Raw genomic sequence first — 12919 nt, 5'->3', positions numbered from 1 at the left:
CTTAAGACAAATAAAAATGGAAAAACAACATATCAGAACTTGTGGGATACAGCAAAAGCAGTTCTAAGAGGGAATTTCATAGCAATAAATGTTTACATTAAGAAGCAAGGAAGATCCCAAATAAACAACCTAACTCTACCATAAGGAACTAGAAAAAGAAGAACAAACTGATCCCAAAATCAGCAGAAGAAAGGAAATAATCAAAATCAGAGCAGAAATAAATGAATTAGAGATCAGACTCACAGTTATAGAGAACAAACTAGTGATTACCAGTGGGGAGAGGGAAGGGAGGAGGGGCAATAGAGGGGTAGGGGATAGAGAGGTACAAACTATTATGTATATAATAAGCTACAAGGACATACTGTACAACACGGGGAATATAACCCATATTTTTTAATAACTATAAATGGGGTATAACCTTTAAAAATTATGAATCACTATATCGCACACCTGAAACTTATATGACATAGAATACTATTCAGCCATAAAAAATGAGAAAATCCTACCATTTGCAATGACATAGATGGACCCTGAAGGCATTATGCTAAGTAAAATAAGTGAGACAGAAAATGACAAATACTGTACGATCACTTATATGAGGAATCTTAAAAAAAAAAAAAACCCTCATAGGAAAAGAAATCAGACTTGTGGTTACCAGAGGAGGGGAGGGGAAAATTGGAAGAATGTGGACAAAAGGTACCAGCTTCCAGTTATAAGTTAAGTACTAGGAATGTAATGAACACTGCTGAATGATATATAAAAAAGTTGTTAAGAGAGTAAATCCTAAAAGTTCTCATCCCAAGAATATTTATTCCTTTTTTTCTTTCTTTTCTTTTTATTTTATCTGTACAAGAAGATGTTAGCTGAACCTACTGTGGTAATCATTTCACAATATATGTAAATCAAACCATCATGCTATACACCTTAAATTTATACAGTCACGTATGTCAATTATTTTTCAATAAAACTGGAAAAAAATAAAAGTAGTAACTTGGGGGCTTCCCTGGTGGTGCAGTGGTTGAGAGTCCGCCTGCTGATGCAGGGGACACGGGTCCATGCCCCGGTCCGGGAAGATCCCACATGCGGCGAAGCGGCTGGGCTCGTGAGCCATGGCTGCTAAGCCTGCGCGTCCGGAGCCTGTGCTCTGCAACGGGCCACAACAAGAGAGGCCGCGACAGTGAGAGACCCCCGTACCACAAAAAAAAAAAAAAAAAAAAAAAAAAAAGTAGTAACTTGAAATTAAAAAAAAAAAAAGATTCCTGGGCATGGAGATTCTAAGTATTTCCTAGTCAATATTTAACACTTGCTATAGGGAAATTTACTCTTCTGATCTAACAGTTTGGATTTATTCCTTCTTTAGTACAGGTTAAAAATCTACATCTTTACTCCTCAATGAGATAAATCTGTAAGTACACTGTGAACCAAACACTTGATGCAATCAAAGGCAAGTTGGTAAGAATATTCTTAATGAGTATTTTAAAATTGGTAAAGAAAAACTTTAACAATATACTGGATTGACAAGAGGTTTTGGATGGCACGAAAACCAAAAAGGAGCCACGAGAAAAAGAAATTATAGACATCTATGCTGGTATTGGCACACTGATTTTACATCATTGCTAATCTAAATTCAACAACAAAATGTTTTCCATGCTTCCAAGTTTTCTTTCACCCCAGGCCATTCTTTCCCACTACTATCAAATATCCATTCCACCCCAACTTCTTCCTTCTCCCAAGAACTGACTTTTCCTGCTTCATATACTACATATCTTTCCAACCAGTCCCCTGCTTATATTCCCTGAAAATACATATTTCACATTCCCTTTATACATGTCATACAATTTACCTACACCAACCATTCCCTAACCCAACTCCTAGCCATTCCTTCAGACTCAGTTCCAAATTCACCTACTTATAAAGCATTCCCCAAACTGATGCCTCTACACCCCAACTCAAGCTGGTTACTCCTCTAAGATCCCATTTTCAAACAATATTGTTATTACTATTATTATTTGCTTAAACGTCTTTCTCTAAAAGAAACTCCTAGAAAGGCAGTATGATGGTTTTTCAAAAACCATGCATGCCCCAATTCAACTTTTTATCACCAGATCATGGCACATGAAAGGTACTCAATATTTATCTTGATAATGCACAGATCCAGACTAATTTCAAACTTAGGAAAGGGAAAGTGAGAGGAAAGACAGAACTATGTAAAACAGCAAATTGCAGGCTTCCCTGGTGGTGCAGTGGTTAAGAATCCGCCTGCTAATGCAGCGAACACAGGTTCCAGCCCTGGTCCGGGAAGATCCCACGTGCCGTGTGCCACAACTACTGAGGCTGCATTCTAGAGCCTGCGAGCCACAACTACTGAGCCCACGTGCCACAACTACTGGAGCCCATTCGCCCACAGCCCATGCTCCTCAATAAGAGAAGCCACTGCAATGAGAAACCCTTGCACCACAATGAAGAGTGGCCCCCGCTCGCCGAAACTAGAGAAAGCCCATGTGCAGCAATGAAGACTCAACGCAGCCAAAAATAAATAAATTTATAAAAAAAATAAAATAGCAAATTGCAAAAAAGACTTCCTTCTAACTAGGATCTTGTGAGACTAACTATATAATCCAAACTCTTTCCTACATTATGGGCCTCTACTCCTTGATATTCCTTCCTACTTTCACAGGGTGACTACTGTCATAAATTCTATTAATGACTCAGGATTGCCTTCTTCAATTTAAATATAATCTTGTTTTTCTAAGCTATACAAAATCATACCATTTCTTTCTTTCCTTCCTTATTTATCAAGAATGATGACATATTTCCCTGTATGCATACTAACAAATATCCCAAGTATCTATTTAAGAACAGATTGATTTACGATTCTTTCCTTCAATATCTAGCAGTGTTTTTACTGTTAAGGCTGGGAATCTGTATTTCTAGGTTAAGAAATTAATTAGTACTCAGCAACAAGATACCTATGGCTAGAACAGTTCCTAATACATAGGAGATATTCAGTAAATATGGGAGAAAAAAAGAGGAAAGAGAAAACCAAGGGGGAAAGGAGGAAGTCTGGTACATCCTGTAGTATTTGCTAATTTATTTGTCACTCCAAATAGACCATTAACTTCTAATCAGCAGAAACTGTGCCATTTTCATCAACATATATCCCCAGTGCCTACACAATATCTAGAACATAACAAGCTCTCAGTATCTATTTGATAAGTGAGTAAATCAGGGGTCAGCAAACTTCTCATAAAGGGACAAAGTTATATTTCAGTAAATATTTTATGCTTTGGTAAACAGTAGATATTTTATGCTTTGTGGTCCACATACTCTCCGTAGCAACTTCTCAAAACTCAACTCTGCCATGGTAGCAAGAAAGCAGCTATAGATAATAAGGATGGCATGGTTGTGTTCCAATAAAACTTTGTTTATAAAAACATGAGGTATTTTACCACAATTAAAAAAAACAAAAACAAGGTGGTAGGCCACAGTTTGTCGAGTCTGGGATGAATGAATGAAGTCAGACTCACAGATGTAAGGATTTGCTGAACAAATGGAGGGAAAGAAGAAAGAGAGGGAGAGAAGAGGAAAGGAAATAGGGAAGGAAGGAAAGATGCATGATATCTCCACCTAAGGAATATAATAAGAAAAATAAAAAGAGCTGTACTTGGGAAAGAAAAGTTATGAAACATGCATTTTCCTCCAAATAACTAAAACACATAGTATACTTTTTCAAGTCGGAAGATGTGATCTCTTTCTAAGCGTTCTTCTGCTTGTTTCAAGCCTAGCCTCTGCTCAGGTGTCAATGTAGATTCATCTATCACAGTGGCATTTTCTAAATAGTCCATCTCTGAAGAATTTTCTTTATTAGATTCATCGTTCTTCATTTTACCTAGAAAAGGAAGCAATCACTTAGTTACCATCATCAGAATTCGTAAATTAAAATTTTTTTAATGAAAAACAGACAATTTATACACATACAGAAAAAATAGTCTTCCTTTATGTTTTCCTTCGTTGTGCACGTTGGTATACCTATGTAAGGTAAAAGTAAAAGATATACATGATATCAAAATTCACAAAGGAAAATCTACTTCATGGGTCAAATGCCTATCTTCTTCCAACGAATCTATATCAAAAAAGAAAAATATGACTGAGACTCACTGTACAAGGGTAACATAACATAACCATTTTGTCGAATCTCTGAAGTAAATGTGATATAAAGCTACTTTAAATCCCAAAGATGACTCAATGAACTGAAGTCACTTCAGTGACTTTATCACTATACAAAAGAAGCTAAAAGAACATATACTCCAGACCACAGACTCACATGAGGCTCCTTCTTTGCTTTCACTGAACTCATGGATATCTCCACCACACCAATATTTTTTCTTTGCTTCTCTGCCTCCTAACTAGATTGCGATCTCTTTAAGGCACAGACTATGTGCTTTCTTTTCAATCTTTGCATTTCCAGCACCTACCAATATATACTCAGAATAATAGTAGGTTCCACCACCAGTGTGATTTTTTTAAATACAAATTGAATCATGTTACTCTCTTGCTTAAAATACTTAACAGACTCTCATGGAGTTCAGAATAAAGTTTAAACTCTTTAACATATAACACACAGTGCTTGCCCTCTTGAAGGCAGTCAACAGTTTAAATACAATAATCCCAAGTTGTAGTAAGTGCTATAAAGGAAAAAACAAGTAACTGAGAGGGAAACAAACTTTAGATATGGGGGTCAGGGAAGGCTTTTCTGAGACTTTATGCCAAGACCTCAAAAAAAGAGAGCTAAGTTGTCTATATCTCTAATCTTATATCCTGCCCTAACACTTTTCACTTCATTCATACCAAATGTGCTAGAATGGGATCACTGCTACTCCAGGTATCAATGCCTGTACATGTTCTGTTCCCTCCACCATCAAGGCCCTTCCTACTTCAACTAGTTATGTTTACCTGTCCTGCAAAATTCAGTTTAAGCATCAACTGTTTCAGAAGACAGTCTGGGACTTCCCTGGTGGTGCAGTAGTTAAGAATCTGCCTGCCAACGCAGGGGACAAGGGTTCGATCTCTGGTTTGGGAAGATCCCAAATGCCACAGAGCAACTAAGCCCATGTGCCACCTACTGAGCCAATCTGCCTGCCAACGCAGGGGACAAGGGTTCGATCTCTGGTTTGGGAAGATCCCAAATGCCACAGAGCAACTAAGCCCATGTGCCACAACTACTGAGCCTGCACTCTAGAGCCCACGAGCCACAACTACTGAGCCCACGTGCCACAATTACTGAAGCGCGTGTGCCTAGAGCCCGTGCTCCGCAACAAGGGAAGCCACTGCAATGAGAAGCCCACACACCACAACAAAGAGTAGCCCCCGCCTTCCACAACTAGAGAAAGCCTGCGCGTAGCAACGAAGACCCAACGCAGCCAAAAATAAAATAATTTAAAAAAAAGAAGACAGTCTGATATTCTTTATAGCACCCGCTATTATCTCACATTTTCACAGCAATGTAATTTGTATTTATCTACCTCTTACAATTAGATAATGAATTCCTTGATGCTAATGACCAGATCTTATTCAACTTTGTACCTTCAGATTTTAATACAATGCCTAGGCCAAAGATGACACTTAATAATAGTGTGTTGAATAAAGAAATTGATTTGGATGTATCTAGAAGCACTTCTAAAACTAAATGCTCATAGATAATAAATAAACCTCTCCTCTCTGCCCTCAAAAGCCACTCTACATGCCATCTACAAGAACCCTGAAATTCACTTCTCTTTTGATAGCACTAATTTTTCTGAATAAAAATAGTGTGCCTCTCTCTGGAGGTGATGTGTCTCCTACCACAAGAGGAGCACAAGAGGAATATTATTCAGCAATGAAAAAGAATGATGTAGTGATACATGCTACAACATGGATGAATCTTAAAACATACTAAATGAAAAAAGCCAGACACAAAAGGCCACATGTTGTATGATTTCACTCATATAAAACAGGCAAGTCTATAGAGACAGAAACTAAATTAGTGGTTGGCAGTGCCTAGGAGGAGAGGGTAATGAGTAGTGACTGCTAATGGGTATGGAGTTTATTTTGGGGGTGGTGAAAATATTCATGATTTAGACAATGGTAATGTCTACACAACTTTGTAAATACACTAAAAAACACTAAATTGTATATTTTTAAATGGCAAATTTTATGGCATGTGTATTATATCTCAATAAAACTAATATAAAAAGGTAAATAAAAAATTTAAATATGACAGATGATAGTAAGAACTATGGAGAAAAATTAAAAAGGTAAAAAGAATAAGGAGTGCCAGAGGTGGAGGTGAGGTTTGTAAATTTTAGATAAGTGACCCAGCAAAAGACTCACTGAGAAGGTGAAGGAGGTAAGAGAGCTAGCCATATGGACATCTGGGGGAAGAGTGTTCCAGGCAAAGGAAAAAGCAAATGCAAGAGCCATCAGGTGGACATTTGCCTTCACATTTGAGGAACTGCAAGGATATCATGCAGTTAGAACAGAGAGAAATGATGAGAAGTAGATAAATGAGGGCAGAGAAGTGGCGGGGGAGTGCCCAAGATCACAAAGGTCACAGCAAGGACACTAGCTTTTACTCTGACATATGGGAAACCAATGAAACATGATGAGCAGCAGTAACATGATCTGAATAATTTTAACAGGATCATTCTGGCTGCTATGTTGAAGACACAAGGAAGGATGGTATAAGTGAAAGTAAGAAGATGAGTTAGGTTCTGCTGCTCAAAAGCATGATCCTGACCAGCAGCATCAGCTTCATTCAGGAGCTTGTTAGAAATCCAGTATCTCAGACTCTAGATTTTCTAAATCAAAAATCTCGGAGAATGGAGCCCAAGAATCTGAATTTTAATACAATTCCCAATTGATTCACTTAATTGCACATTAAAGTTTGAGAAGCCCAGATCTAGTATATTCTCCCTTCAAATATTCACCAGGCTCACTCTCTCACCTCTTACCTTCAAGTGTTTGCTCTAATGTCACCTTCTCAGTGACAATTTAAATTTGAAACACCACCACCAGACACAGCAGCATCATTCCTTATGACCTTTCCTGTTTTATTTTTCTTATAAGATTTATCACTATCTAACTTATTATATACTTTTATTATTTACTATGTTTGTTGTCTGTCTCCTCCCACTAGAATATTAACTCTGTAAGTAAGTATAGTGTTATCTGTTTAGTTCATTGGTATATTCCTAGCAACTAGATCAGTACCTGCACATAGCGGAGATCACCCAAAATATTTACTGAATGTACAAATGGCAAAAGGAAAAATGGTGAAGGGGTAGGTGGGAGCTAAAGTTGGACCTAATGGAGATTAATCCATTAATCTTTTGGCCACACTACACGGTTTGTGGGATTTTAGTTCCCGACCAGGGATTGAACCTGGGCCCTCAGCAGTGAGAGCCTGGAGTCCTAACCACCGGGCCACCAGGGAATTCCCATATAAATCATTTTTGGGTTTTTTTCGGTTTTTCTTTTTGTGGGCCGCACCATGTGGCACGTGGGATCTTAGTTCCCCGACCAGGGATCAAACCTGAGCCCCCATGTTGAAAGCGCCAGAGTCTTAACCACTGGACCACCAGGGAAGTCCTAAAACATACTTACCTATTTGGTAACAAGTGTTTGTTTGTTTGTTTTATTTTGGCCACACAGCTTGCAGGATCTTAGTTCCTCAACCAGGGAACGAACCCATGCCCCCTGAAGTGAAAGCACGGAGTCCTAACCACTGGACCGCCAGGAAGTCCCTCATTCTTATTAGTTTGTTAAAACAGGTCTCCCGAAAGGACCTCTATTTGGTCTACTAGCTTCCTTAAGCTATTTCAACTTGTTCTCCATGTTAACAAATAACAAAACTGCATTTAATTGGAGAAATAATAATAATAAAGGATATTAATTGCCATTGCCTGCCTACTGTGTCAGGGACTACATGAAACACTCTATTGAATTATTTCACTTAACCTTTATAACAAAGGCAGCAGCATCTCCACATTTTAAAAAATGAGGAAACTTAGACATGTTTTAAAGGATAAGCAGCTTATCCAAGATTACAAAGTTATTAGGTGGGGAAGATAAGATTCAAAACCTATGAAATTTTACTCCAGAGCTCAGAGTCTTAACCACCTCACTCTGTCACCTTATTTTGTCCCCTTTTTAAGAAAATAATCTTTAAATCATATTTTTCACTAATTCAAGTGACCAGACCCCTGTAACTGATCTTATGCACCAGTATTTCCCAACTTCAATCAATCACAGACTGTCATGTTTAGATCTGCCATATCTAAACACTAGCAGTACTATTATTTATTTGATATTGTCTTTAAATTGACTTACTTTTTTGGGCCTTGTCCTAACATACCTATGAAATTATTAACATTTTTTCTTACATACAAAGGTACCTCTATTAAATTAAAAAAAGGGTTTGTCAATAAACCATCATCTGTGTACCACCAGAAATAAAAAGAAGCTATTTCTGAACTCTTTGTCAGTATTTCTCAAAGTGTGGTAAATAATGATTTAGAAATAGTTTTTTCTGTTTATACATCAAGAAAAGGTTTTATTCTTTTAGCCACAGAAACATCAGGAAAAAAGATTGCCAAGGAAAATTCATTAATTTAAACAGACATGGACAATATTTATAAACAATTAAGTAACACTAAGATCAAGATCTCATAAGAAAATGAATTTTACAGTGATAATTCTCAAGTAAATTGCAACAGTGTCCTATTGAATCTGTTTCCAGTTTTGCTCCTGTCAAAGAATTTGCTGAAAAGATAAACATATATATTTATATATATATATATGATCACAGTGCTACCGTGGTTAAAACTCTTCAGTGGCTTCTCAGAACACTCATAATAAAGTCCAAACTGTTTATCATATCCTAAAAGGCCCTTTACTTTCCAATTCTTGTGTGCCTTTTCAGCTACATCTTTTGCCACATTCCCCCGCAAGTCCCTGTTGCAGTCATACTAAATCTCAGTCACACTTGCAGTCTCACATTTATATCATGCATTTTCTCAACCCAAAGTCTAAATACCTCAATTAAATCATGTACCTTCTCGATTCTAAGTTTTTGGCACTGAACTAAATTACCATCTTACTTATCTGTATCACCCTCACCTAACTAGAAGCTTCCTTGAGGTCCGGGGCTGTGTTTTTTTGTTTTTCCACTGTAAACACATGTGTGACATATAATGGGAACTCAATATATACATGTTTGGTGAATGAATGAGCAATGTATTACCAGGACCATTTAAAAGAAGAGTTGAGAGAGAGAGAGAGAGAGAGAGAGAGAGAGAGAGAGAGAGAGTGTGTGTGTGTGTGTGTGTTACACATCAACTACAGGAGCCACCAAATTTGTATTTGCACAGGCTTTGCACCTCCCATAATAAATGTTTTCAACCTAAGACCCGTATTATTAATGTCCTTTTTGTAGTTAAAGTAGTTAAAATCAAACTAAGGATAATCTAAAGAACATTAATATTAAAAAATCTCTCCAAAAATGTGACTTGTGGAATAATCTAATTTGTACTTACTCAAATCATCCGATATGTCCTCAGTTCCTGAAGCACTATCATCAGAATCACCAGTATTATCTGTACATGTTTGCTGCTTCTGAGATTGTTGTGAGTTTTCCAGAGCAGATTTTTCTCCCTCTGCAACATCAATATTCACTTTGTCCAGAGAAGTAAAGGAGCTTGGATTTTTTTTTCCAATCTGCTGTAATTCTGTCTGTCTCATGTTTTCTTTCAACAGTAAACTGGGTACCTTCTCAGCTTCTGCTGGTAAGCTGGGCACCTTTTCTGATTTCATCTGAGAACCAGGTGCTTTTTCTGCTCTCCTCTGTGAATTAAGTGTCTTTTCTGCTACTGTTGCCTGTGAGCTGGGTGCCTTTTCTGTTTTCACTGGTGAATTAAGTGACTTTGGTGATTTTTCCGTTTTTGCCTGTAAACTGGGTGCCCTTTCTACTTTTGCCTGTGAAACAGGTACCTTTTCTGCTTTCACCGGTGAATTCGGCGATTTTTTTGCTTTGCAGTGACTTTGATCTCGAAGGACTAACCCCAAATCTTTAGGGCCTGGAACACTGGCAGCATTTACTTTACATGATTTAACTTCTGTTTTTTCTATACAAATATCATTTTGCTTATTTTTTTTACTACTATTCCTATTTGGAGAGTTGGTCCCAATTTCTTTTATGGATTTATCATTTCTAGCTTTCAAAGTTTGATTAGTTATAAATTTAACTGCTTTGCTTTCTTCAGAAAGAGCCCAAGCATTCTTCTTTGGTTCATGATTTTCATTTTCAGAGGTCTTAGACTCTTCCATTATTTGAAAACCTGCTTCTTTCCAATTGTGATATTGTAAAGTGGCAGATCTCCAGTAGTCTGAATTGCTTCAAATCCAGTTTAGGCAAGGAAACTATTGGATTAAAAAAAAAAATCTGTTATTTAAAATGTAAAACCCATTTCTAAAAAATTGGTTAGACATAAAAAAAACTTTTACAATTTATTCTCAAAACTGAATAGCGGGGCTTCCCTGGTGGCCCAGTGGTTAAGAATCTGCCTGACTATGCCGGAAACAAGGGTTCGAGCCCTGGTCCAGGAAGATCCCACATGTCGCGGAGCAACTAAGCCTATGCACCACAACTACCAAGCTTGCATTCTAGAGCCCGCGCGCCATAACTACTGAAGCCCGCGCACCTAGAGCCCGTGCTCCGCAACAAGAGAAGCCACCGCAATGAGAAGCCCACGCACCGCAACGAAGAGTAGCCCCCACTCGCCGCAACTAGAGGAAGCTGCGCAGCAATGAAGCCCCAATGCAGCCAAAAATAAATAAAAATAAAGTAAAAAGCTGAAGAGTAAAAAATAAAAAATTTTAAACTCTGAAAACTATATGAGAAGGAGTTAAAATCCACTTAGTAAATAACAGCGAAATGCCCATTAAGGAGGTTCTAATGTAATTCTAGCACTATGACATCAAAACAAGGGAACTTCAGAAGTAAAATGCTGTTTTACATTACTCAATAAGAATTTCAACTAAAAGGGAAATAAAACCTGCAATTGATGTACCACAATTAACATAAAAGGAAATGGAACAAAAATAACACAAGAATTCCAATCTATATGCAACATAGGGAATCAGCTCATAGAAGACTAAGTGGTAAAAATGACAGAAGAACTGCAATCTATATGCAACACAGGGAATCAGTTTATAGAAGACTACGTGGTAAGATCTTTCCCACATGACTTTCCTACTAAATACTACCTATTTATACCACTAACCTACTTCTAACTTGATGCTCTAAACATGGGGAACCAACATCAACAGACTTTCTCCAGCTCCAAAGTACAAAGCAGTTTAAATAAATTCTTCTGAGGTAAGAAAATTTTAAAAAACCAACAGGATCCTAGAGTTTAAAAGTTATAGTAATATTCTGTATGATGAGACATGTCATTATACATTTGTCAAAACCCACAGAATGGATATCCCTAAGAGTGAACCCTAAGGTAAACTATGGACTTTGGATGATAATGACGTGTTAATGTAGGTGCATCCACTGTAACAAATGTACCACTCTGGTGCAGGGATGTTGATAGTGAGAGAGGCTATTCCTGTGTGGGGGAAGGGAGTTACATGGGTACTCCGTACTTTCTGCCCAACTTTGCTGTGAAACTAAAACTGCTCTAAAAGAATAATAATGTTTAGAAAAAGATAATAGAAAGAAAAAAAATCAGAATCCGTTTTGTTCTAAAATATAATAGGAACTATTACACTTTTACCACAGAGCACAAACTATAAACAAATGAAAATACTACATTTTGTTAAGTAATTTCTACACTAGAAATAGCTTGTATACTACATATTATGGAAATCAGGTTATTTCTGAAATACTAGCAGTAATAAGCCAAGCTTAAAATATTGACTACCTTTAAGGCAATAGTTCTCAAATTTTATCATTCATTAGAATCACCTGGAAGGTCCCATTCCCAGAGTTTCTGATTCAACAGGTCTGGGATTGGGGCCTGAGAATTTGCATTTCTCACAAGTTCACAGGTGATTCTCATGTGGCTAGACCGGGAACTACACTTGAAAAATCAATGATCTAAGGAATGTTTCTGAAAGTAGAAGTGAAGGAAAACCAAACTCTTCTGTATAATCTTATACACAAGATTATAAGCTCCAAGAGGTAAGAAACCATTTCTCATTTTGCTTACCATTATATCTTCAATGCCTATTACAGTGCCTAGTTCAAAGTAGACACTCAATAAATTTGTTAAATGGATTAATAAAAACAAATTATTTTTAATTATTCACACTTTAAAAACAAAATATAATAGATCCAAAAGATATTTATTTAATTGCTTCATACTTTATATTGTCTACAATGTAACTGGAAAATGTCTCGCTTCCCAATCCATCCCCTAGCCTCCTACCACCCAGGGTGGCCTGGATAAGTATGCCTCTTTCTATGGACTTTGTTCTTACCTTTCTCATAGTACTTAGCACTTAACACATTTCATGTGTTTACCTCCTATTTAGACTACAGGAATTTTTTTCCCAATGTGCTTCTTATAAAACAAGTACACTTACACAGTTGAAAAAGTAAATGGCAAGGCAAAACAGCGTTCTCCTACCAACTACCAATCTCTCTCCTCAGAAGCAACTACTGTCAACTCTTTTAGCTGTTTCTTCTGAGATTTATCTCCATATTTCTAAATTACATGTGCTTAAGCTGGTACTACCTATTTTGTTTTAGATTTAGATATTATCTACTGACTTCCTACAGACAGAATTGTACACACACTTACGTTCCCATCCCACCACCATCCTCCCAGGATGACTATAATATGATATGCCAATATTATTTATGGCTGAGCCAAAT

At 37.2% G+C, this 12919-nt stretch overlaps 1 protein-coding gene across 3 annotated transcripts in view; it reads right to left on the bottom strand.

Annotated features, from left to right (window-relative positions):
- The window catches only part of TUT4 (terminal uridylyl transferase 4), a 120072-nt gene extending 109710 nt beyond the window's left edge, over window positions 1–10362 (bottom strand). For 2 of the 3 annotated variants that reach the window (XM_007459606.1, XM_007459607.1), the window contains exons 1-3: window positions 9913–10362; window positions 9573–9849; window positions 3726–3889 (exon numbers count right to left, since the gene is read on the bottom strand). In XM_007459606.1, the coding sequence (XP_007459668.1) occupies window positions 3726–3889; window positions 9573–9849; window positions 9913–10362 (891 nt within the window). Of the gene's footprint in view, window positions 1–3725; window positions 3890–9572; window positions 9880–9912 lie in introns of all 3 variants that reach the window. The other variant, XM_007459605.1, reaches the window with a different exon arrangement.
- Between the last annotated feature and the right edge of the window lie 2557 nt (window positions 10363–12919).

The sequence above is a fragment of the Lipotes vexillifer genome, unplaced genomic scaffold (genome assembly GCF_000442215.2).
Source record: "Lipotes vexillifer unplaced genomic scaffold, Lipotes_vexillifer_v1.1 scaffold525, whole genome shotgun sequence".
NCBI lineage: Eukaryota > Metazoa > Chordata > Mammalia > Artiodactyla > Lipotidae > Lipotes > Lipotes vexillifer.
The sequence above is the reverse complement of the archived record's forward strand: the minus strand, read 5'-3'. Positions and strand labels throughout refer to the sequence as shown.